At 49.3% G+C, this 23256-nt stretch overlaps 1 protein-coding gene across 4 annotated transcripts in view; it reads left to right on the top strand.

The window, feature by feature from the left end:
* TDP1 (tyrosyl-DNA phosphodiesterase 1) overlaps window positions 1-23256 on the top strand; it is a 70877-nt gene continuing 47621 nt past the window's right edge. The window contains exons 1-7 of one of the 4 annotated variants that reach the window (XM_040227478.1): window positions 1-372; window positions 2951-3525; window positions 7072-7115; window positions 8313-8368; window positions 11882-11978; window positions 17141-17175; window positions 22951-23043. In XM_040227478.1, the coding sequence (XP_040083412.1) occupies window positions 2958-3525; window positions 7072-7115; window positions 8313-8368; window positions 11882-11978; window positions 17141-17175; window positions 22951-23043 (893 nt within the window). In that variant the 5' untranslated portion in view covers window positions 1-372; window positions 2951-2957. Of the gene's footprint in view, window positions 393-2950; window positions 3526-7071; window positions 7116-8312; window positions 8369-11881; window positions 11979-17140; window positions 17176-22950; window positions 23044-23256 lie in introns of all 4 variants that reach the window. The other 3 variants (XM_040227480.1, XM_040227477.1, XM_040227479.1) reach the window with 3 other exon arrangements.

Below are 23256 nucleotides of genomic sequence, written 5' to 3'. Positions count from 1 at the left end.
GCGAGCGCGGGGGGCGGGGCGGGGTCCCGGGCGGCCGCACGCTCGGGGGTTTCGAGCCCTAAGCGCGTGGAGGCCGCGGAGGCAACGCTGAGTCTCTCCTCGTCCCGGCCCGGTGCTCGGGAAGCCCGGGTCCGGCGCGTCCCCACGGGCCAGCGGGCTCGGGGGCGGGTCCGGAGGGCGGCGGAGCGCCCATAGGGCCCTCCTGGGCCTCGGCGGCCTGCCCTGAGGGGACCGGTGCCCGCCAGGCGCTCTCCGCCGCGGGTTCGTGCTCCGGCCTCTCGGTGGGCGGGCGGCCTCGAGAATCCGCGAGCTCGCCGGGCGCTCACTCGGTGCTGTTCCCGGTCCGAGGGAGCCGTCGTGCTGCTTCCAGCGGTGAGACTTGCGAGCGTGAGGTGAGGGGGCGCGCGGCAGAGCTGTGCCCGGCCCGAGGCAAACGCCGGGGAAAGTTAGCGGCCGTTCTTTCTTCTTCCGTGTACCTGCGCCTCAGCGCCCTTCGCTGCCTCCCCTCCGCCTTCTCCAGCCCCCGGGGTCCCCGCAGGAGCCGCCGCCTTCCCCGCCTGTCTCCCTCCAGACCATTCTCCGGACAGAGCTGCTGTGCTTCAGCCTCTCGGTCGCGTCCATCTCTTTGAGATCCATGGCCAGCAGCAGCCGGGCTTCCCCGTCCTTCACCATCTCCCAGAGTTTGCTCAAATCAGGTCCATTGAGTCGGTGATGCCATCCAACCATCTCATCCTCTGTCGTCCCCTTCTCCTACCAGAGGATGTTGGGATGCAGAGTTGTAGGGAGCCGAATATTTTAGAAGTAAACCGGACAAGGTTCTCCCCTGCTTATTAAAAGGTACTCCCTCTCAGTGTAGCCCTGCTGTTCTTAGACTCCAGGAGCGTAGCCCTGCTTTTCTTAAAGTCCAGGATCTATAACTTGACTCCTTACTCTTGCCATCCCCCTTCATCTTGGACCACCTCCCTGTCTTCCTTCCCCAGGTCCGGGTCTGTTTTCTGGAGTTAACTGCAGCCTTCTTCTGGCCTGGCCTTTGCAGCTTGGGTTCTTTCACTTGGAATACTCTTCTTTCCCGCCTCCACTTTATTTGGCTGTTTCCTTTCTTCTTTCGGCGCTCAGTTAAATGTTAAGTTCAGGATATTATAAGGTAAAGGCATCTGTGTTACTTTCTCATACCTATGATATAAGAAAAATATAATGAATATTTGTAAAGATATCTTGGTCTTCTTGGCTGTTTTTGTTCCTGTCAGTCTCTTTCTCCCTGAAGTATAAGCTTTCCTAAGGCGGAAGCTGTTTCTATGCTATTAATTTCTTATTCCCAGAGCTTGACACATAGAAACTGCTCAATAAATATTTTCTGGACAGACAAACTCTGGGAGGTAGATCTGATACCCATTTTCAGAGGAGAAAAGTGAGGCTGAGCAGTTAGGTAACCTGCCCAAGTGCATATTTACCACCTAGTAATGACCGGATTTGATATTGGAGTCCAGACCTGCCCACTACTGGCCACACCTGGCCTCAAGTGAGATTGATTCCCATGCCCTCCTGATGGTTTGCAGGCTCTATGAGAAGCAGCTGGAAGTGTAAAACAAGTAGCCCAGCTGGGGCTGGGATGGTAGGGGGAGAGGAGGAGCTAGCAGCTTTAAGAGGAGTATACCTTTGCATTCACAATTTTTTTTTAGTATCTAATAGACACTGAGGTTCCCTGGTGGCTCAGACGGTAAAGCGTCTGGTCTACAATGCAGGAGACCTGGGTTTGATCCCTGGGTCAGGAAGATCCGCTGGAGAAGGAAATGGCAATCCACTCCAGTACTGTTGCCTGGAAAATCCCATGGACAGATGAGCCTGATAAGTTACAGTCCACGGGGTCGCAAAGAGTCGGACACGACTGAGCGACTTCACTTCACAATAGACACTGATGCAAGCTGGCATTTGGTGGTAGAGTTTCTTTAGGTTTCTGCCCTCCTTGGCACAGTAGCTTAATGCAGTGTTTGCCAAATTTCATTAATGTGGTTGGTTACTTCCCCAGTTTTGTCTTACTCTCAACAGCTATACTACTATTTGCTTAAATGTTTTTATTTGAACCCACTTTTACAGAAACACTGTCTTTAAGAAGTAAACTTTAGTTACTGTAAATGTCATGGAGCCATTAGATACCTCCTGCTCACGTTAAACCAAAGTGTTACTGGTGCCTGCAGAAGAGCCCAAAGCCTGTTGTGTTTTCAAAAGCAAGATTAAAGACATTTCTACAAACAGCCTCCTCGATTAAGCTGAGGGATTGGATAGGAATGGAGAAGAGAGGCAGTTTCATAATGAGAGGTTAATGTAAGGCCCAGTCATCTCCACTTTGGGAAACGCTGTACTTTGATGACCCAAATGATGTCAGATCTTAGAGTCAGTGCACGTGGGTTGCAGTTCTGATCCTAGTACCTTCAGTTACCCAGAGAGTGATGTTAGACCTGCGCTGTGCCAGACACCACCCAGGCGTTTAAGATCAAGATCCAGGTGGAGAGACGGAAGGAGAGAAGAAGGTGAGCGGGGTCTCCGCTCTCCCCTTACTTGCCAGGTTCTCGTGGCAGGTTCTGCTCGTGTGCCCTGAACACCCACCCAGCAGCTGATGTTAGTGCAAACAGCTCAGCTTGTGGTACGTGTCGGTGTGCTGTACGCGTGTCCTAAAAGCTCCGGACACGGAATTTGAGAGCAAGAGAGTGAGTGTGCCAGGGTCTGTGCGACCCTATGGGCTGGGGCCTGCCAGTCTCCTCTGTCCGTGGAACCCTCCAGGGGAGAATACTGCAGAGCGTTGCCCTGCCCTCCAGGGGGTCTTCCCGACCCAGGGATCCAGTCCCACTTTTTTCTCTCATGTCTCCTGCGTTGGCAGGCGTGTCCTTTACCATTAGCGCCACCTGGGAACTGGTGAATGGGAAATGACAAGATTTCTGCCTTTCTTTTCCAGAAGCGTGATGTCCCAGGAAGGCAGTTATGGGAAGTGGACGATATCCAGTAGTGATGAAAGTGAGGAGGAGAAGCCGCAGCTGGACAAGCCACCTGCCTCTCCCCTCCCCGACGCCGGGCAGGGGGCTGCCGGGCAGCCGAGGTACACCTGCTCCGAGGCTCGGAAAGCCGCCCACAGGAGGAAGCTGGAGCCCATGAAATTCAGCAGCACAGACTCAGCTTCAGAAGCTTCACCTTGCAAAAGACAGAAGAGCGGGTCCCAGGAGGACCTGGGCTGGTGTCTGTCCAGCAGTGAGGACGAGCTGCCTCGAGAGCGGCAGCAGGAGCAGGCAGAGGACTCGCGGGTCAAAGAGGAGAAAGGCCCCCCTTCTCCCAGGGACCGCTCGGCTCGGGGAGCTGGGCCTCACGGCCGCCCCGCCAGCTGTGGGCTTCCGGAGGAGGAGGGTGAGCAGGAAGTGTCAGGGGAAGGCCAGGACGTCTGGGACTTGCTGGATAAAGGGAACCCCTTCCAGTTCTACCTCACGAGAGTCTCCGGGATTAAGCCCAAGTATAACACGGGAGCCCTCCACATCAAGGGTGAGTGAAGCTGGGGAACGGGAGCCCTCACACCGCGTTTAGGGGGCTCCCCCATGGTCAAACAGGAGGACCGCCTAGGAAGGACCTCCAAGAACACTTCCGAACCACTCTTAGGGGAATATAGCCATTTTGACGGGCAGATGGATTTGTTTGACAGCAAACTGTTTCCTTAGGTCAGGAAACCAGTGGCTGCTTCCCACAGCTCAGTAGATGAGGGGTCCCCAGCCTCCAGGGTCTAGTGGCTGATGATCTGAGGTGGAGCTGATGTCGTGACAGTAGAGACGAAGTGCGCGGTGGATGCCGTGCGCCTGGCTCGTCTGGAAACTCTCCCCCACTCCAGTCTGTGGAAAGATTGTCTTCCGCAGACTCAGTCCCTGATGCCAAGAGGGTTAGGGACCACAGCTGTGCACCACCCTAGTGGAAGCCTTCAGACAGCGCTTAGGGTTGCTTCACTTGTAATGTAAAGGTTAAACTTGATCCAGTAACACTTTATCAAGAAAGTAGCCAGTAATTGACAGCAGTAGTTCCCTTGGACCAGAGCGTCAGCATCCCCTGGAGCTTAAAGTGCCAGTTCTCAGCCTCCCCTCCAGATCCCTTGTATCAGACTCTGGGAGCCCGGCCCTGCAATCTGCTTTCACGAGCCCTTCGGGGGATTCTGTTGCCTGAGCAAGTTTGAGGACCACTGTGTGAAAGCCTGGGTTTGGTTCTGGGTGAAAACGAGAGTGCCCTGGTCTTTGGTTTCTGTCTCCAGGGAACATCTGTGTGATATTGTGATATATATAGACATTTGGTCTTCCCACTGGTTATAGTTGGGTGTTTTTTTTCCCCCCGCCCCAGGTTCCTGAAATAGCTCCAAAGTAATTACAGGTGAAAGGAGTATATTTTGTTATTCATAAGGAGCCCCTTTCAACCACACCTGTTTATTTTAGTGCAGAGACTTTTGGAATGCCCCTAGGAATGGTGGAGGGTAAGGGGCTGGTTGCCTGGGGAACCAACCTTGTGGTTAAAGCTGGAACTTTCAGCCCCAACCCCCACCTCTGGGGAGAGGTCCAGTCAATCACTAGTGGCCAGTGATTGAGTTAGTCTTGGCTGTGCAGTGAAGCCTCCATCAAAAAAAAACAAAAAGCAAACCCCAAACCTCCCTTTAGAGGTCCGCAGAGCTTCCAGGTTAGCGTATACAGGAGGCGCTGAGCCTGGTGCTCCTGGAAGGGGCGTGGCGAGCCCCTCCCCCATGCCTTGCCCTGCGCACGTCTTCCTCTGGCTGTTCCCAAGTTGCATCCTTTTATAAAAAACTGGTGATCTGGTGAATAAAGGGCCTTCCTGAGTTCTGTGAGACACTGCACAAATGATCAAACCCAAGGGGAGGGGTGGTGGGTGAGGCTTAGCCGTGCAGGGATCTGGCCTTGTGAGTGGCCTCTGAGCCTGAGATGGGGGCAGCCCTTCACCTGTGGGGTCTGATGCCAGCTCCAGGTGGATGCTGTCAGAGCTGAGTTGAGTTGTAGGACAGGCAGCTGGCGTCTGGAGCACGGGTCTGTGAGGGAATGCCCCACGCTGCCTGCTGCGCTTGTGGCCACAGGTACTGGCTGCAGAGAGGAAACAAGGCTTGGCTTTGAGAGACCAGCAGGAGCTCCAGAATCCTGGACACACGGCTGGAACCCGGCCCCAGCTTCTGCCTGCTGTGTGGGTGACTGACCAAGGAGCTTTGCTGCTGTTCTGACCCTCTGCGACCCCATGGACTGCAGCACCCCAGGCCTCCCTGTCCATCACCAATCCCAGAATGCACTCAGACTCATGTCCATTGAGTTGGTGATGCCATCCAGCCATCTCATCCTTGGTCGTCCCCTTCTCCTCCTGCCCCCAATCCCTCCCAGCATCAGGGTCTTTCCCAATAAGTCGGTTCTTCAAGTCATGTGGCCAAAATATTGGAGCTTCAGCAAACAAAGGACCTAATATTCTTCAAAATTTTAGTTTACTCATCTTTAAACTGGGGATTCAGAAAAAAGAAATGAAAATGGGGTCGGGGGGAAACACACGAAGAGCCCAGCGCAGCGTATTCACAAGGCCACACAGCAGGCACCCAGAGGAGACACGGCACCCGTGCTGCCCAGTGCCTGCCTCGCCCACAGGCAAGAGCAGGTTGTGTTCACTGTGAACAGTATTGTAATCATATATCAAACGTGTAACTGACCAAAAATTCCCTTCAGGGTTTTCTGTAACACCCTGTGGAATCCCTGAACAAACTTTTTGGCCAAGCCAATACATCTTGTGTGTGATGTATAAATGTTGGTGTATTTAATTCCATACTGTAAGGAGTTTGATTGTACAAGGTGTTTATTTTTCCTTTTTGCAAATGTCTACCTGCTCTGAGGAAATGGAAGATAGATGTCAGTATCATACTGAGAGAGATTGAAACAGGAACTAGAGAGCTATGCAAGACTTTGCTATATATAATAAACTAATGACACTAGCTGTTAGCACCAAGATACGAAGGAAGGGGAGGTAACATTTATGATAGGAACTTTTATGTGGGTTATGTAGGTGATCTCCTTTAATTCTCATAGCGGTCTTGTGAATAGATGTTAACAGTTGTCCTCCTTGAATCTGTGACTGGTCTGCAGAGAAGTTGAATAAACCTGCCCAAGGTCACAGGAATATGGTTTAACTGGGATTTGAATGCAGGCATTCTGGCATCACGGCTACCCTTGTGGGTCAGCTGGTAAAGAATACACCTGCAAAGTGGGAGACCGGGGTTCTATCCCTGGGTTGGGAATATTCCCTGGAGAAGGGTGGGTGCTGCCCTCCCCAGTATTCTGGCCTAGAGAATTCTGGCCTGGGTTGCAAAGAGTTGGACACAACTGAGTGACTTGCGCTTTCATTCTGGCATGAAATGCATGCTCCTATGGTATCCCACACCAGCAAAGGCCATAATTTAGGTTGTTTAGAAGATCTCGTGGAGGAAGAGGAACTTCAGATAATTCAGAAAGGTAGAAAGAGGGGCTGCAGTGGGCGAAAGTGGGGAATCGACATATCGTGATTTCTTTTGATTGTTCAGCTCTCCATAAGACAGGAGCTTCCAGAGCTTCCCTTCGCTGCTGGTCCAGTGGTTAAGACCCTCTGCCTCCACTGCAGGGGCAAGGCTTCAGTCCCTGGTCAGGGAACTAAGATTCCACAAGTCACATGCAGCCCAAAAATAGAAGAAGAAAAGTTGTTTTAATTAATGAGAGATTTGGAGAAAGGAAGGATGTGTATCGTTATCGTTCTCATGGACAGTTTCTAAAATTGACTAGTCATCCAGTTCTAATGTTGTAGATCTTGATTTTTTCCCATTATGTTCAGTTAAATAATAGTGATTCCTAATAAATATTATCAGCCCGGGGAAATTTTCTCTTGAATTTTCTGGAACATTAAAGTCTAGCCTCATAGTAACTCTTCAGCGCACCTTTTTCTAAGCCAAATTCTGCTCATCAGTGACTGTTTAATAAGTCAGTTGTGATCATTATTAGGTAATTTTTAGCAAAAATATGAATTTGATTTTTGTCTCCTCAGATATTTTATCTCCTCTCTTTGGGACACTTGTTTCTTCAGCTCAGGTGAGTTTCCAGTTTGGTCTTTGAATGGGAGGGGGACACAGAAACCACTCTGGAGGAAAATGAGCAGGGGGCCCCGTGGGTCAGCCGCGTGCAGGGTCCCTGAGATGGCACCTTCTTGGAGGCCAGCGCCGAGCACCATGGGTGTGGGATCCCTCAGCCTGGAACGTGGATGCACACTCACCAGGGCTTCCAACTCTCGGTTTGCTGACTGGCCAGGAGGTCATCCTGGAAATTCCACCGCGGGGGACTTCTCTCTGACACACTGACAATATCACAGGACTCTGGTGCAGCTCCTCGGGAGGTGTGGGTAGAGAGGTGAGGGCCACATCAAGTTTGATTTGAGTTAGAGAAATAAACGAGAAGTTTCCTAAACCCTTCAAAGAGAAGCGAGGACAAGTAATGGATGTAGGTGTGTCTGCATGTTTCATTGTGCCTTCCTGACAGGCCTGGCCCCTTCGTGTTGATGAGTCACCTTACGGTGCCAGGCCCTCCAGCAGATGAGCAAAGCCTTGGCCCTAAAGAAGCAGGGCATCCTGTGTGCTTCACATTCTCCTCGGCAGCAGAAATCCTGGTCTCTAGCTGGAACATGGGGTGAATTTGTGTGTGTTCTCCCGGCTAGGATGAGTCGTTAGGTTCAGGAGAGGGGCCAGGGATTACCCAGGCATGGGGAGGACACCCACAGGTAAGTCTGGTCCAGAACTTGTAGTCTGATGTATGTCGTAAGCCTGTAGTGAATGTCCACTTCCAGACACTTGTTTACAAACCTAACTCAATAGATTGCACACATTGCAACTGAGAGATTGCCCTTCTCCAGGGGATCTTCTCAGCCCAGGGTCTCTGGCATTGCAGGCAGATTCTTTACTGTCTGAGCCACTAGTGAAGCCCCTTCATTACATTATGGAAAAACCAAAAGTAACTTTTTGACCAGCCAGATACAAATGCTGCCAAAGTGCAGAGAGAATCTTGTGTTTCTCAGGCACTCCCCCGCTGACTCAGAACCTCTAAGGCATGCATTCCCCTCCACATGTATTTTAGGCTTGTGAGTATTGCAGCACAATGGTCCAGGTTTACACATAACACTGTGTGTGGTTCCTGGTTAAACCAGCTGAGAGTCTCTTCCAGTCAGTAACTAGGCGGTTCTCCTTAGGAGCTGCTTTTCTGAGTTGCCCATGGTGTCTCTTCTTTCCTTCCATCTAGTTTAACTACTGCTTTGATGTGAACTGGCTCGTGAGACAGTATCCACCAGAGTTCAGGTGAGTTCTGCAGAACGATGGATGATGTCAAAACTCTAATTAATGGAGCTTGAAAACACAAGATCTGTGTTTCTCAGGCACCTGCTGTCCATCTTTCTTTGAATATTTCTATTGAAACTATTGAAATCTTTATGACATTATTATAATGGGAAAGCAGCCTCTTTTTTTGTTAATCTATTCTAAACTAATCACAAGCCTTAATACAGATTTTAGCATGTCCCTCTGTTCTGTCCAGAAGTAGGGTAGGACAGATTTCAACCTGAATAAAAGACTTTTAGGTCCAGTGCTCAGAGGAAGGAAAAGGTTATTGCCACCTGTGTTCTTGACCAGTGAGCCTGCACTTCACCTAGCCCTTTGATGCTGGGGTGTTTTTTTGTATTTTTGTTTGAGTCTTCCTCGTTTCACAGGTGATTGTTCCTGTAGCTCAGAAGTTAATGCAGGAGTCATAGGGCCTTCCATGATGCAGATATGGAGGTGGTAGGCAGTGCAAACCAAATAATCCCATTGCATGGTGACGTGCCCCGTGTCCCATTTCCAGTACATCCACTTGGCAGAATCCCGCAGCAGCAAGTAAAGTGGAGGGATACACACGCAGGAGAATGGTCGTCAGGATCACATCGGACTGTGTGAACTTTCATTGTTAATTGTGTGTGTGTGTGTGTCACTCAGTCGTGTCCGACCCTGTGTGACCCCATGGGCTGTAGCCCACCAGGCTCCTCTGCTCATGTTATTCTCCAGGCAAGAACAGTGGAGTGGGTTATGCAGTGTGTGTCTGTGTGTGTGTGTGTCTCCAGGCAAGAACAGTGGAGTGGGTTATGCAATGTGTGTCTGTGTGTGTGTGTGTCTCCAGGCAAGAACAGTGGAGTGGGTTATGCAGTGTGTGTCTCTGTGTGTGTGTGTCTCCAGGCAAGAACAGTGGAGTGGGTTATGCAGTGTGTGTCTCTGTGTGTGTGTGTGTCTCCAGGCAAGAACAGTGGAGTGGGTTATGCAGTGTGTGTGTGTGTGTGTGTCCAGGCAAGAACAGTGGAGTGGGTTATCATGCACTTCTCCAGGGGATCCCCACCCAGGGACTGAACCCTGGTCTCCTGCGTTACAGACAGATTCTTCACCATCTGAGCCACCGGGGAAGATCTGTAGACAGAAATGCAGGAATTTCCCAAGCAGCTTTGACACTCAAAGCGGTAAAATGTAAGATGAGTTGTAGCTGCATGTAACGGAAAACCAAAAATGAGTGACTTGGACCGGGGCTTCCCAGGTGGCTCAGTGGTAGCGGATCCACCTGCAGGGCAGGAGACTCGGGGTCAATCCTTGGTCAGGAAGAGGCCCTGGAGAAGGAAGTGGCTACCGACTGCAGTATTCTTGCCTGGAAAATTCCATGGACAGAGGAGCCTGGCGGGCTGCAGTCCACGAGGTTGCAAAGAGTTGGACACAACCGAGCATACGTGCCCACAGATCTGAGAGAAAATCTCTCCAGCCTGCTCAGAGGACGGGATGACGCCTGTTCACACTAGGGAGGGTGGCCTGCTTTTCCTGAGCCACCAGGTCAAAGGCGCATCGTATCCAGAGACGCCCTTGCAGACACACCCAGAAATAATGTTTTATCTGGGCACCCTTTGCCCCGTGAAGTTGGCACGCAAAATTAACCATCATGCAGCTTTTTTTGTGACAGTTTTTGAAACACTAATAGATTTGAAGTGAGGCTTCCCTGGTGGTTCAGTGAAAGAATCTGCCTGCCAATGCAGGGGAAGCCAGTTCAATCCCTGGGTCAGGAAGGTCCCCTGGAGGAGGAAATGGCAACCCACTCCAGTATTCTTGCCTGGAGAATCCCATCGACAGAGGTTCCTGGCAGGCTACAGTCCATGGGGTCGCAAAGAGTCAGACTCAACTGAGCACGCACATGCCAATTTGAAATAATTAATGAAGACTACCATTTTTGTCAGTAATGTTTAATCTTTTTTAAAAAAAAAAAAACAAACTGATCTGATAACACAGTTTCTGGACGGTAGAGGCATGATTATCTATTCCATTATTCTCTGTACTCTCTTTCCCGTTGCAGAACAGAAAATTTGTTCCAGATAGAAAGCACCTGAGAAGATGTGTTTCTTTGTTTTCCTGAACGTGCCGGCATGAAGCTGTTGGGGTTAGGTTTAGTCCCAGACGAGTGCTTCCTGTCACGTTCTGTTTAGTTGAGCGTGGTCCCTTCGTGCATGACAGAGCATCATTCTGCTCATAACTGATGACTGTGGAAGTTGCTCATCTTACTTGCTTGCTTGTTGGAAAAAAATCCAATTTTTGTTTTGTTGGGCGAGCTTTTAAAAATATATTGAAGGATTATCTCACTTCAAATTAACCAGAGTAGATCATGGTTGTCTTAAAAGCCTTGTTAATCTATTACTGCAGGTTTTTTTTTTTTCAAACTTTAAACTTCTTTTGTATTGGGGTATAGCCAACTAATAATGTCGTGGTGGTTTCAGGTGAGCAGTGAAGGGACTCAGCCAGACATATACCTGTATCCGTTCTCCCCCAAACCGGCGTCCCAGCCAGGCTGACACATAGCGTTGCTATACAGTCGGTCCTTGTTGTCCGTGTTGGATATTGCAGTGTGCTCATGACCTTGCCAAACTCCCTAACGGTCCCTTCCCTGCCTCCGGCAACTGTTAGTTCCTTCTCTAAGTCTGAGAGTCTCTTTCTGTCTTGTGAGTGAGTCCCTCTGTGTCATTTCCTTTTGGAGTCCACATATAAGGATGTCGTACTCTGTTCCTTCTCTGACTCTCTCACTCAGCGTGACTCTCTAGGTCCATCCGTGTTGCTGCCAGTGACACTATTTCGCCCTTTTTCATGGCTGAGTAATATTCCACTGTCTACGTGTACCACACCTCCTTTATCCATTCCTCTATCGATGGACATGTAGGTTGCTCCCACATCTCGGCTACTGTAAACAGTACTCCTGCAGAATATTTTTATATTGTCCTTTTGAATGGAAAAAACAGGGCACTTTTGATTCACATTGGGCTCTGTTTCACTGAAATATAACTACCTCCTAGTGAATCTGCGTGCGTGGACCTGGGCCCTTTCACTCCCGTATCCTGTGGGTGTGGTGCAGGCCTCACTCACAGTAGGTGTTCAATGAAGGGATGGCTAGTGAGGAAGTGACCTATTGTTTGGTCCAAAACAAGAGAAAGAAAAGAGCATCACGCTTAACAACACTAGGTGTGTATCTCTTAATCTAATAACAGTCGATGATGCGTCCTTTTGTACCAAAGAAGATAATTACTCAAGGACCTAGGATAGTCCCAGCCCCCCTGGGTCACTGCAGAGATTCAGGATCAGGCCACGGGGCCCCCTTATGAAGGTAGCCACTTAGCAAAGGTTAACTGATCACTTGCCTTGTGCTGGCCCTGTATTCCGTCACCACACAGGCCGGACACCCGTGTCGGTGGCCGGCGTTCCTTCACGGGGCACCAGACCAGCTTCGTGAATGAGGGATTTCAAATACCTGTGATCTCCTTTCAGGAAGAAACCAGTCCTGCTTGTGCATGGCGACAAACGGGAAGCAAAGGCTCACCTCCTGGCCGAGGCGAAGCCTTACGGGAATGTCACCCTCTGCCAGGTAAGCTGCTTATTGCCATTTGAGATCACCCTTGGGCTGAGAGCTGGGAGGAAGTTGGACCTTCAGTGTGTCCACCCTCCTCATGCAGGAATCCTCTCTCCAGCATCACCAACAGACGTCTGTCCAGCTTTGGCTTAAATACTTCCTGAGGTCGCCTGTCCTATTCGTGCGTAGCCCTTACGGTTGAAAGCTTTTTCTCTGTGTCGACCCAGTTTCTCTGTAATTAGGGTCTCCAGAGAAACAGAACCCGTTAGGTTGCACGTGTGTGTGTGTGAATTCGTAGAGACGCTGACTTTAGAAGAGCTGGCTCATGTGACTGTGCGGGCTGGCAAGTCCAGCACTGGCCACCTCGAGAGGCGTTGATGTTACGGTTTGGGTCCAAAGACTGACTGGAGACTGATTCCCTCTTCCTTGTGGGAACCAGTCTTTTAATTTTTTTTTTTCTCAACAACTTCAACCGACTAAGGCTCACAAACATTCTGGAGGGTAATCCCCTTTCCTTACTGTGTACTCATTTAAATGCTGTTGTTCAGTCGCTAAGTTGTGTCTGACTTTTCGTGGCCCGTGGACTGTAGCGTGCCAGGCTCCTCTGTCTTCTACTGTGTCCTGGAATCTGCTCAAATTCATCGATTTAAATGTTAATCTCCTCAAAAAAAAAAAAAAAAATGCCTTCACACAACATGTCACCAGGCATCTGGGCACTGTGGCCTGGCCGCGGTGACACGACCTTCCTGCCTGCCTTCCGCCTTGGTCCTTGCTTTCCCCTCTGGAGTCACACAACCCCCTGTTGGTGGCAGTGGTTCTCGTGTTTGAAGTTGTCTGTTTCGTCTTCTAGTTTTCTCAGCCAGGTTCCAGCGTTTGCTTTCGTCACTGCACCTGGTGCGTCAAGGGTCCCCCTCTTTCCCCAAGTTGCCAGTCCGCTGGTTGGAATCTGTTTTGTCCATGGCCTTCTGGAAGCGGGGGTTTCAACGAGGAGCAGGTTCTCTGGAGTCAGTTCAGTGGCAGTTTCTGTGAGGGAAGCTTCACAGTGGTAGTTTTTAGTGTGACCACCTACCTGACTTACATTAACAGCCATTGACATTTTACCCACAGCCCTGAGATCCTTTTTAAAGACTTTTTTTTTTTTTTTAGTATGGACCATTTTTGAAGTCTTTTATTGAGTTTATTACAATATCGCTTCTGTTGTTGATGTTCTGTGTTTTTAGGCAGCGAAGCTTGATGAGATCTTAGCTCTCCAAACAGGGATCAAACCCATACCCCCTTCTTTGGAAGGCAAAGTCAAGCACTGGACCACCTGGATGTCCTGCCCTTGGTTCTTTTTCACAAGAATCACTTAATACCAGAGGGACGTAGATTGAAGTCCAGCCTTAGAAACCACCTTGCGGGTTGCACAGTGCATGTGGTCCCAGTCCCATGAGGGGCAGTCACTGGTCTCATAGCAGGCTCGGTTTCCTGGGACCCGAGCAGAAAGGAGACAGAGAGAAGGCTGCTGCCCAGCTTCTTTCCGGTTGTCGTCTTTACTGAGTCGCTCAGTCAGGTCCAGCTCTTTGCCACCCCGTGGACTGCAGCACGCCAGGCTTCCCTGTCCTTCACTGTTTCCCAGAGTCAGCTCAGACCTGATGCCAGCCAACCATCTCGTCTTCTGTCACCCCCTTCTCCTGACCTCAATTTTGTCCTGATACTTTCAAGTCAGTACATGGAAATACAGTGTGACCGATGAGTGAGTCTTGGAGTTTCCTTCAGACTCACTGGTTTAGACTCCGTGTCTGAAGGGGTGCTTTTGTATGTGGCATTCGGTGTAAGAAGCAGGGGTAGCAAGGAATTAAGCGATGTTGATGATTTCCTTCCTGTGGTGGTTCTGAAGTGGCTGGTGGGTGTGTACCTTTTCCTGTTTGAGCAGGCAGGCCAGTCCATTCCTGAGCAGCTTGACGAATGAATCTTTCATGGCCCTTTTCTCTCCTGGGCAATAGCTTAGTGCAGTTGACTCAGGATTTCTGCCCTTGGAGTACAGACAGAGACAAGGGTGAATTACATTGAACCTGATTCTTTTTCTTTTCCATTTACTTTCTAATGTCCTTTTTCTTCCATTCATACAAGATTAAAGACTTCCAGCTCCCAGGTGTTTTATCATTCTTCAGTTCAGTAACTCAGTCGTGTCTGACTCTTTGCAACCCCATGAGCCGCAGCACGCCAGGCCTCCCTGTCCATCACCAACTTCCAGAGTCCACCCAAACCCATGTCCATCGAGTCGGTGATGCCATCCAGCCATCTTATCCTCTGTTGTCCCCTTCTCCTCCTGCCCTCAATCTTTCCCAGCATCAGGGTCTTTTCAAATCAGCTCTTCACATGAGGTGGCCAAAGTATTGGAGTTTCAGCTTCAACATCAGTCCTTCCAATGAACACCCAGGACTGATCTCCTTTAGGATGGACTGGTTGGATCTCCTTGCAGGCCAAGGGACTCTCAAGAGTCTTCTCCAACACCTCAGTTCAGAAGCGTCAGTCATTCTTCAGCTGTAGAATACTGTGTGTGTATGTGTATTATTTTAAAGATAAAAACAGTGAGAAATTTCAAGCTGATCAATTTTAAACCCATCTCACAACATTTTTCCTGTGATTTAACTCACTGTACTTGATGTCGTTGGAGTTTTAAATCATTCCATCTCTCTAACCCTTCTGTTTTCACCTGCACAAGATCCTCCTTTGATTAGCAGTTGCCTAAACCCTGTTTTGTGTTTGTTTCCAAAGACAGCAGAGGTTAAACTAAAGTAGGATAGCACTTACAATGGGCAGAAAATGACTGACACAGGAATCCTGACAACCACCAATAAAATCGATGGGAAGACAAAGTGTTTTTTCACAGGTACTGACGTTTAGGAGACTTGGTAGCATGCTTCAAGGAAGCCACTAGAGGGTGAAACAAGCCCTGTCTTCCAAACCTGTGTTCAGTTCAGTCGCTCAGTTGTGTCTGACTCTTTGTGACCCCATGGACTGCACCACACCAGGCCTCCCTGTCCATCACAGATTCCTGAAGCTTACTCAGACTCATGTCCATTGAGTCGGTAATGCCATCCAACCATCTCATCCTCTATCATCCCCTTCTCCCGCCTTCAATCTTTCCCAGCATCAGGGTCTTTTCCAGTGAGTCAGTTCTTTGCATCAGGTGGCCAGAGTATTGGAGCTTCAGCATCAGTCCTTCCAATGAATATTCAGGACTGATTTCCTTTAGGATGGACTGGTTTGATCTCCTTGCAGTTCAAGGGACCCTCAAGAGCCTTCTCCAACAGCACAGCTCAAAAGCATCAGTTCTTTGGCACCCAGTCTTCTTTATGGTCCAGCTCTCACATCCATGCATGACCACTGGGACTACTGTATACAAAATAGATGGCCAACAAGGGCCCACTGTCCAGCACAGGGAGCTGTCCTTGGTATTTTATAGTAATAACCTATGGGGGGAAAAGGCTGAGGAAGAGTGTGTATCTATACACACACATACATACTGTGCACGTATATATACACAAAAGAGCAAATAGACACACACGTGTGTGTATGCGTAGAACTGGGCCGCTTTGCTGCGCTCCTGACACTAACACAAGATTGCAGGTCATCTCTTCTTTGATTAACAACAAGAAGCACATGAATTACGCCTTCCTGCCCACTCTTCTGTAGCCAGGTCGGCACGCTGCCCTGTGAGACCCCAAACCCTGAGATTGTGCAGGTGGTGAACGCAGCCACCTGTCTGTGACCATCGCCAAGACAGGCTGTGTCGTTCTCGCTTGTGTACTCCAGCTGCCCATCGATGCCCCGGCAGACAGGGCTGTCTGAAGAGAGCGGGCGGGGTGCACTCCGACTTCAATAGCACTTGCCTCCGTTTGTAGAGCGCTTACTCCATGCGGCTCCTTTTCCTAACCATTTTAAGTGTACTCTTCTGGTTTGTTCCGAACAACTCCCGGAGTCTCTTAGCAATACTCTGATATCAAAGAGGAGAAAGACAGGTTTAGTGAGTCAAGTATTTTTCCAAAGTTATACAAAGCTGTGAAGAAAGGACTTGTCTATACACCGAATTCGCTGTCTGTACAGCAAATTCCTTTTCCAGTGGTCATCTATGGATGTGAGAGTTGGACTGTGAAGAAAGCTAAGCACTGAAGAACTGATGCTTTTGAACTGTGGTGTTGGAGAAGACTCTTGAGAGTCCCTTGGACTGCAAAGAGATCCAACCATTCCATTCTAAAGGAGATCAGCCCTGGGATTTCTTTGGAGGGAATGATGCTAAAGCTGAAACTCCAGTACTTTGGCCACTTCATGCCAAGAGTTGACTCATTGGAAAAGACTCTGATGCCGGGAGGGATTGGGGGCAGGAGGAGAAGGGGACGACAGAGGATGAGATGGCTGGATGGCATCACCAACTTGATGGACGTGAGTTTGAGTGAACTCCAGGAGTTGGTGAGGGACAGGGAGGCCTGGTGTGCTGCGATTCATGGGGTCGCAAAGAGTCGGACACGACTGAGCGACTGAACTGAACTGAAGCCATTTTTGACATCTCTATTTAACTTTTTCATCTTGAGGCATATTCTGCTTAATTAGGGTCTTGCAATACCAGAGGTTAGATACAATGCTTTACTCCCGCCTCCCCCAAGTTTGTCTGTGAAATTATCGTTTTGTAACATGGCAATGCATGTAGCCTATTATCTTTGCTTTGAACACTTGTTGTGTTAAAAATACAGGAAGACTTTTGTTTTGGCATCAGCGTGTCTCCATATCACCCCCACTCTGTCTTTTTAAAATATGCTTGGAAAACTTATTGGATGTACTTGTATGAGCCAAATGTCTAATTTTAAAACTTTGCATAGAATCTCATTTGTTTTTACTAGTTTTCTGACAACTAAAGAAATTGTGCTTCTCGCTTCTAGTTACTGTAATTAAAAACGCAGTATGTACTGAATCATTCTGGGTAACTTAAAAAGTTTTTAAATAAGCCTCACTGGATGCTGTTATTGTAAAGGCTGCCTTGGTGATCAAGGGCTTGCCCACTAGAGGGCAGTAAAAACTTAAAAAAAAATTGACCTGAATCTTTTCTAATTTTGTTTTAAATAAATACGGGTATTGTTGAGGTTTGTTTGTTTGTTTGTTTGTTTTTAATGACTTGACCTCTTTTTTTATCCTAGGCAAAGTTGGATATTGCATTTGGAACACACCACACGTAAGCAATTTTTATGAAATGGGGGAGAATATGAGTTTAAAAGATCGAATGATGCTCTTCGGAAATCACTCTCAAAAGGGACTCACATGTGACGATTTTGTTGAGGGGAAAACTATAAGTTAGGAAGTAGAGGAAATGGAGTTTTTCCTAACAGTCTTAAGACCAAGTACCAGGAGCTGAAAGTCTGGATCTGTGGAACTGGCCTGGGCCTGGCAGTTGCATCTGTGATGTGGTTTTCCATTCTCTGCTCAGGACTTTCCTTACAGCCCCCCGGGGGAGCACAGGCAGGGATAGGATGTGGTCCGTGGTCCTGAGTGACTGTAGACGTGGTCATCACGTGCCTGAAGATTCCACTGGTTTAAAGAAAGCTTGTGATTTTTGTAAGATTCTAAGTTGCAGCAAATAGAATATTGTTAGGTCAGCTCTGTGCTGTGAATAAAAGAAAAACTATTTTGCAAGAAGTTGTCAGCCTAAGAGACTGGTACCTGTCCCTGCTTTTAAGACATCTCAGAAAATTCTTTTATGGCTGTGTCTGAGACAGTGCAAGCTGTAGGCGGGAGAAACTTCTCTCTTCCTACGGGACATGTACCAGCCTGACCCCCGTTCTGGTTGTGTCTTCAAACTTTCATGGAGCTCTTGTACATAACTGGTTCTCTAGCTGAGAAAATAAGACATGGTTGCCTTCATTTCAGTGTTTTTGTAAATCAAATTTATCTGAAATATGTCACATTCTTCTGAGGATGACAGCCTCGTCTTGCTTCTGGACCAGCAGTAGAAACAGGTCGTCTGCTGCTTCAGGCTTGTCCCTTTCGGCACTTGTTCCTCCTGTTCCTAAGGCAACAAGGAAGCTCGTAGGTGGAAGTGTTGGCCCAAGTCTTGTAGTGACCACTGTTTTCCTGATATTATGCCAAAAATGAGGGCACGCGTTCATCATTTGCTTTGTAAGCTTAAAGCTATATTTTGCCAGTCTGATTGCAGAAAGGAGCCAGAGCGGAAAGCCGCGAGCAGCTTTGTGAAAGGGTGCCTGTCCCCCACATCATCGGGGTTAGATGCTGTTGTGTAAACGTTGCCACATTTACCGACCGCGCCTAATTGGTAGCCTTACTGTAATGGAGGGGTTGAGGGTTGTTGAGAGGGATCTCTGGCACCTATGTCGCTGGGGAATCAATTGTTCTTTACATGGCGTAGAGCTCACAGAAGGCTGATCTCAGCCCAGGGTACAAACAGCACTGAATAGACTGGACAGGCGTCTTGGGCTTCTGCGGCTTCTCCACAGGAGACGCTGGAGGGCGGCAGCAGTCAGCTGTCCTGGGTCAACACTCTGCCCGGAAAGGGTCCCACTGGATGGACCCTAGTCCCCCACCCTTAGCTGGAATTCAGCCTAAATACCTTCCTGATTCGGAAATACATTCAGCAAGCCCTGTCAGTCGTGTGGATCCTGGTTCGCTAGGCCTGCAGTGCTGGGCTCCTTCGTGGGACACACGTTCCAAGCCGGCAGCCAGCTTTTCTCGGGCACATTCACACTGCACACTTAACTGTTTACCAAGTAGCCTTGGGAGAGCCTGGGGCCGGGAGGGACTGAGTGCTGGGCTGGCCTCGGTCTGACACAGTAACACACGAGGCAGTAGGGCTCTCCTTTTCTCTTTCTTCCAAAGAATTGCTTGGTCCTTTGTCTTCATCTTATAGGTTAGAGCCCCCAAGTCAGCAGGCAGTTGTTCTCCAGTTAGTGCTGGAGACAGGACTAGACCTGTTCATTTTTACTTAGGTTCTTAGTTTAATTTGTTTTTTATTTTTTTTACTTTGTTTTTTGAAGTTTTTTATTTTATCTTTTTTTAGTTTAAATCTTTTTTATCGTGGTTGCATGGCCTGCAGGACCCGTGTCCCCTGTGGTGGGCGTGCATCCTGACCACTGGGCCGCCAGGGAGTCCCCCTAATTCACTTTGTTGCTTCCTCACTGCTAAAGCTAAGTCTGTTTCCTGTGGCCCTCCCCCCAGCCACACACACACACCCCATCCCAGAGACGCACACACACACCCCCATCCCAGGGCCACACACACCCCCCATCCCAGAGACGCACACACCCCCCCCATCCCAGGGCCACACACACATCCCCCCCACCCCAGGGCCACACACACACACACCCCATCCCAGGGCCACACACACACACCCCCCATCCCAGAGACGCACACTCTGAAAGCCCGCTCCTCCTTTCCCGCCACCATAGGCGTGTTGCGGGTTAAGCCCAGGAGGGCTCCTCGTGCCGAGTGGCAAGTGCCGGGGAAGCGACGGCGGCAGAGCCACCCCTCACCCATAGTGTGCACAGTTTCTTGTAGGAGATTGAGCTCATGTCTGGAGATTACTTCCTCTTGCTCACTTTAAAATGTGCTAAAACTTATTCATTAAATATCTAGTATGCTCTTGAAGCCCAGCTCGAGGGAATATGAAGCGTTTGAGATGGGCGGACTTCTGTCCTTGCAGCTTTCAGCCTTTGGGTGAGAGAGGCAGACAGACATGAACTAGGAATGGCAGAAGGGCTTCCAGCTCCTAGAAATGTGTGGGGCCCCCCCCAACAGAGTGGGGCCGCTGTGGTGACTCCGCGGGGTCTCTGGGGTCACACGGTCTTACCCACACCTGTGTCACGGAGGATCTGGAAGTGACCAGATGCAGCCACGACCATGCAGCTCATGGTCGTCTAGGCGACAGAGAATGCGCTCTGTCTGTGTTTCCCAGATGCCCTGCCATCCTGGAACATAGCTCATCGGGCTTTCTGGTAGCCCCCAGAGCTGGGAGTGAAGGCACCTCTCAGGCCCCTGAGAATCCACAGAGGGGAAAAGCATCAGATACAGCCGGTAGCAGGGCGCAGAGCCCAGGCTGGGCCTCCTGCCCCGCCAGGCTGTAGCAAGGCCTCCTCCTTCCCCTCGGGATGCAGTCCCCTCTCTCACCTGGGCTGCCCTGACCCAGCCTCGCCCGCCCCTGCCCAGAAACGTGAAGTAGCTGCAGCCCACCCCCCACTGGGGAAGCTATGCCCAAGGAGCGCTGCATGAAGACGTGTGATCCCAGTACGTGCTGCTTCTGGTTCACGTGGGACCCCGGGTGGTGTGCGTGGCCTCTCCCAGCCACGGCGTCTGCACTTGCTTAGGAAGTGGGAATGGTAGTGCCTCTGGGTTAGGTGGGGTTAGCGTGCTGGCATTAGGTGCCTGGCACATAAATTGCTGTTGTTCGGTCACTAAGTTGTGTCTGACTCTTTGTAACCTTATGGACTGCAGCACGCCAGGCTCCTCTGTCCTCCACTATCTCCTGGAGTTTGCTCAAATTCATGTCTGTTGAGTCGGTGATGCCATCCCACCTTCTTATCCTCTGTCGTCCCCTTCTCCTCCCACCTTCGATCTTTTCCAGCATCAGGGTCTTTTCCAGTAAGTCAGCTCTTCGCATCAGGTGGCCAAAGTATTGGAGTTTCAGCTTCAGCATCAGTCCTTCCAATGAATATTCAGGACTGATCTCCTTTAGGATGGACTGGTTGGATCTCCTTGCAGTCCAAGGGACTCTCAAGAGTCTTCTCCAACACCACAGTTCAAAGCATCAGTTCTTCAGCACTCAGCCTTCTTTATGGTCCAGCTCTCATATCCATACATGACTACTGGAAAAACCATAGCTTTGACTATGGACCTTTGCTGGCAAAGTAACATCTCTGCTTTTTAATATGCTGTCGAGGTTTGTCATAGTTTTCCTTCCAAGGAGCAAGTGTCTTTTAATAAATGCACCACAGATATTAACTTGCTTTCTCCTGTTAGGGAACAGCTTCAAATGTGAGAAACATTGCTTTTGCTCCCTACACAGCTTCCTAGATAATATGCAGGTCAGCATTCCTCCAGAGAGACCTCATTTTGTGCGTTTTTATCCTTTTTTAACTCTGACCTTCTTGGCGCACGCCACTTGGTCTATGAAAAGATTAACGTGGCTCCCCTTAGAGCAGTTCTCGGTGCAGATTAATAGGATTCACTGACATTAGTGTGTGATTTTCCCTGTAAATGATGCCTTGACTAATGGAAATATTTGTAAAACTTACATCGTGAATTCATAACTGGCTTACTGTTAATTACAACTAGCTACTAATTTGGTGGCTGTGTATGTAAATTTGTCAAGGTTTCAGGGAGCACATCTCATAAGTGGGAAGAAGATTGTCTCAACAGCTGTCTTTCTCCAGCTTTGCATTAATTTACTGTTTGCCAGCTTAGATTAAATTCTTTTTTTTTTTTTTGGCAAGAGCTAAATCTTATTCTCTGTTTTTATATGCTTTTGTATGTTTTTAATGCTAACTCCACTCAATCTCAATAGTATTCGGGTGGTGGTTTTTCGAGTGGTTCATTTTTTTTCCCCAGGTGTAAACTGACTTACATCAGTAAACATTAAGTAGCATTTTGGCCTCAGTGGAAATAAAGCAGAGTTACTGCCTTGAGTAAATGTCTAGCTGGGTGTGGAGGAGAGAATTTAGGTTCCTGAAATAATTAGAAAACCATCAAGAGGCCAAGAATTATCTCGTAGCAGGTGATGAAGTAAAGCAGGGCATTGAAGCATAGAGGGAACGCACACACGGAACGCTTTGCTGCTGCTGCTGCTGCTAAGTCGCTTCAGTCGTGTCCGACTCTGTGCCACTCCATAGACGGCAGCCCACCAGGCTCCTCCGTCCCTGGGATCCTCCAGGCAAGAACACTGGAGTGGGGTGCCATTGCCTTCTCCACGCGCAATGCTTTAAGCAAAATGCGTGTTACGTTTCATTATCGCAGCAGGCCTGTAAAGTGAACGGAGGATTGATCCTGCATGTTGCGCGTGAGGAACTGAGGCTGAGGGACACAGAGCGGCTCGTGGGGTCAGACGGCCCCCAAGCGATGGGCAGAGGCGCTTAGGCCTTCCAGCCTCAGGGGGAGCCTCTTAGGTGTGTGCTGTTCCCTCTGCCCTCACTGAAATCCAACTAAGAGAAGTAGTCGGATGACTGGGGAAGCCCCGTCTGAAAGAAATGAATCTCAAGAGCTGATTTGAGTCAAGGGAGGATGAAAGGCAAGACTCACCTCCAGCCCAGGTTCAGGCTCGTGACAAGTCTGGTGTCTGGAATGTAAAGAAAGATCAGTGGTTACTTGTAACTCCTCTCTGCCGTAGCAGGGGCCCCAATAAAGCCTTGCCTGAAGGAAAAAAAAAGATCAGTCTCTTGAAAATGAAGCATCTGTCAAACTTAAGCTGCAACCCACAGCAGGAAATGCATTTATTTCAGTCTGCTGCACACATCCACACTGATAAGTGCTGAAACCAGTTTCATGAACTAGCACTTACCTATATGCAGTGTCCTCCTGAGTTTCTCATTTGTTGTGTTGCCACCTTTTGTTTGGTTTTGCTCTAACGCTAGGTAGCCACAGCTCAGCACAAGGGTGTGCCCAGACCCTGAAAACAGAGTGAGCAGGTTGCTCTTGTCCCTCATAGTGACGGGCGATGCAGAGTAGATGGTAAGGGGCCAGACTGGGGCGGGAGGGGTTTTCAGTGCCAGGACTGGCCACGTGGGCGGGATGGAGCAAAGGTTCGTTTCAGCCATCCAGCGCGCCGAGCATTTTGGAAGGTGGCTCTCTGTCTGTCACCTGAGCAGACTTTGAGAGTGTGTAGAGGAAACGGAGAGTGTAACTTTTGCAGGCTGGGTCATGTGAGAGTTCTCTTACCTGTTGCGTTTGTGCCGGAAAGGTGTTTTGAGAGTGCTCTTAACGCTGCTTGTTCCTTTTTCTGTTTTTAAAGGAAAATGATGCTTCTGCTGTACGAGGAAGGCCTCCGGGTTGTCATACACACCTCCAACCTCATCCGCGAGGACTGGCACCAGAAAACACAGGGGTTTGTGGGGCTTTGCTTGTCTCATGGTGGTCGCTCCGCGTGCTGAGAAACATCCAGAATAAGAACATTCAGTGTATTTTTCTCCAGTTTTTTTCACTGTGGGAAGAAAAAACCAGAATTATGGCATAGAAACAAGGTGCATGCAAGAAAGTGATGCTGCCTCCCTTGTGGCAACTGGTGCTAACCGTTTAGCCCATGATCATCCACACCTGT

Source organism: Oryx dammah, unplaced genomic scaffold (genome assembly GCF_014754425.2).
Source record: "Oryx dammah isolate SB20612 unplaced genomic scaffold, SCBI_Odam_1.1 HiC_scaffold_26, whole genome shotgun sequence".
Taxonomy (NCBI): domain Eukaryota; kingdom Metazoa; phylum Chordata; class Mammalia; order Artiodactyla; family Bovidae; genus Oryx; species Oryx dammah.
This window is presented reverse-complemented; position numbering and strand designations above follow the sequence as displayed.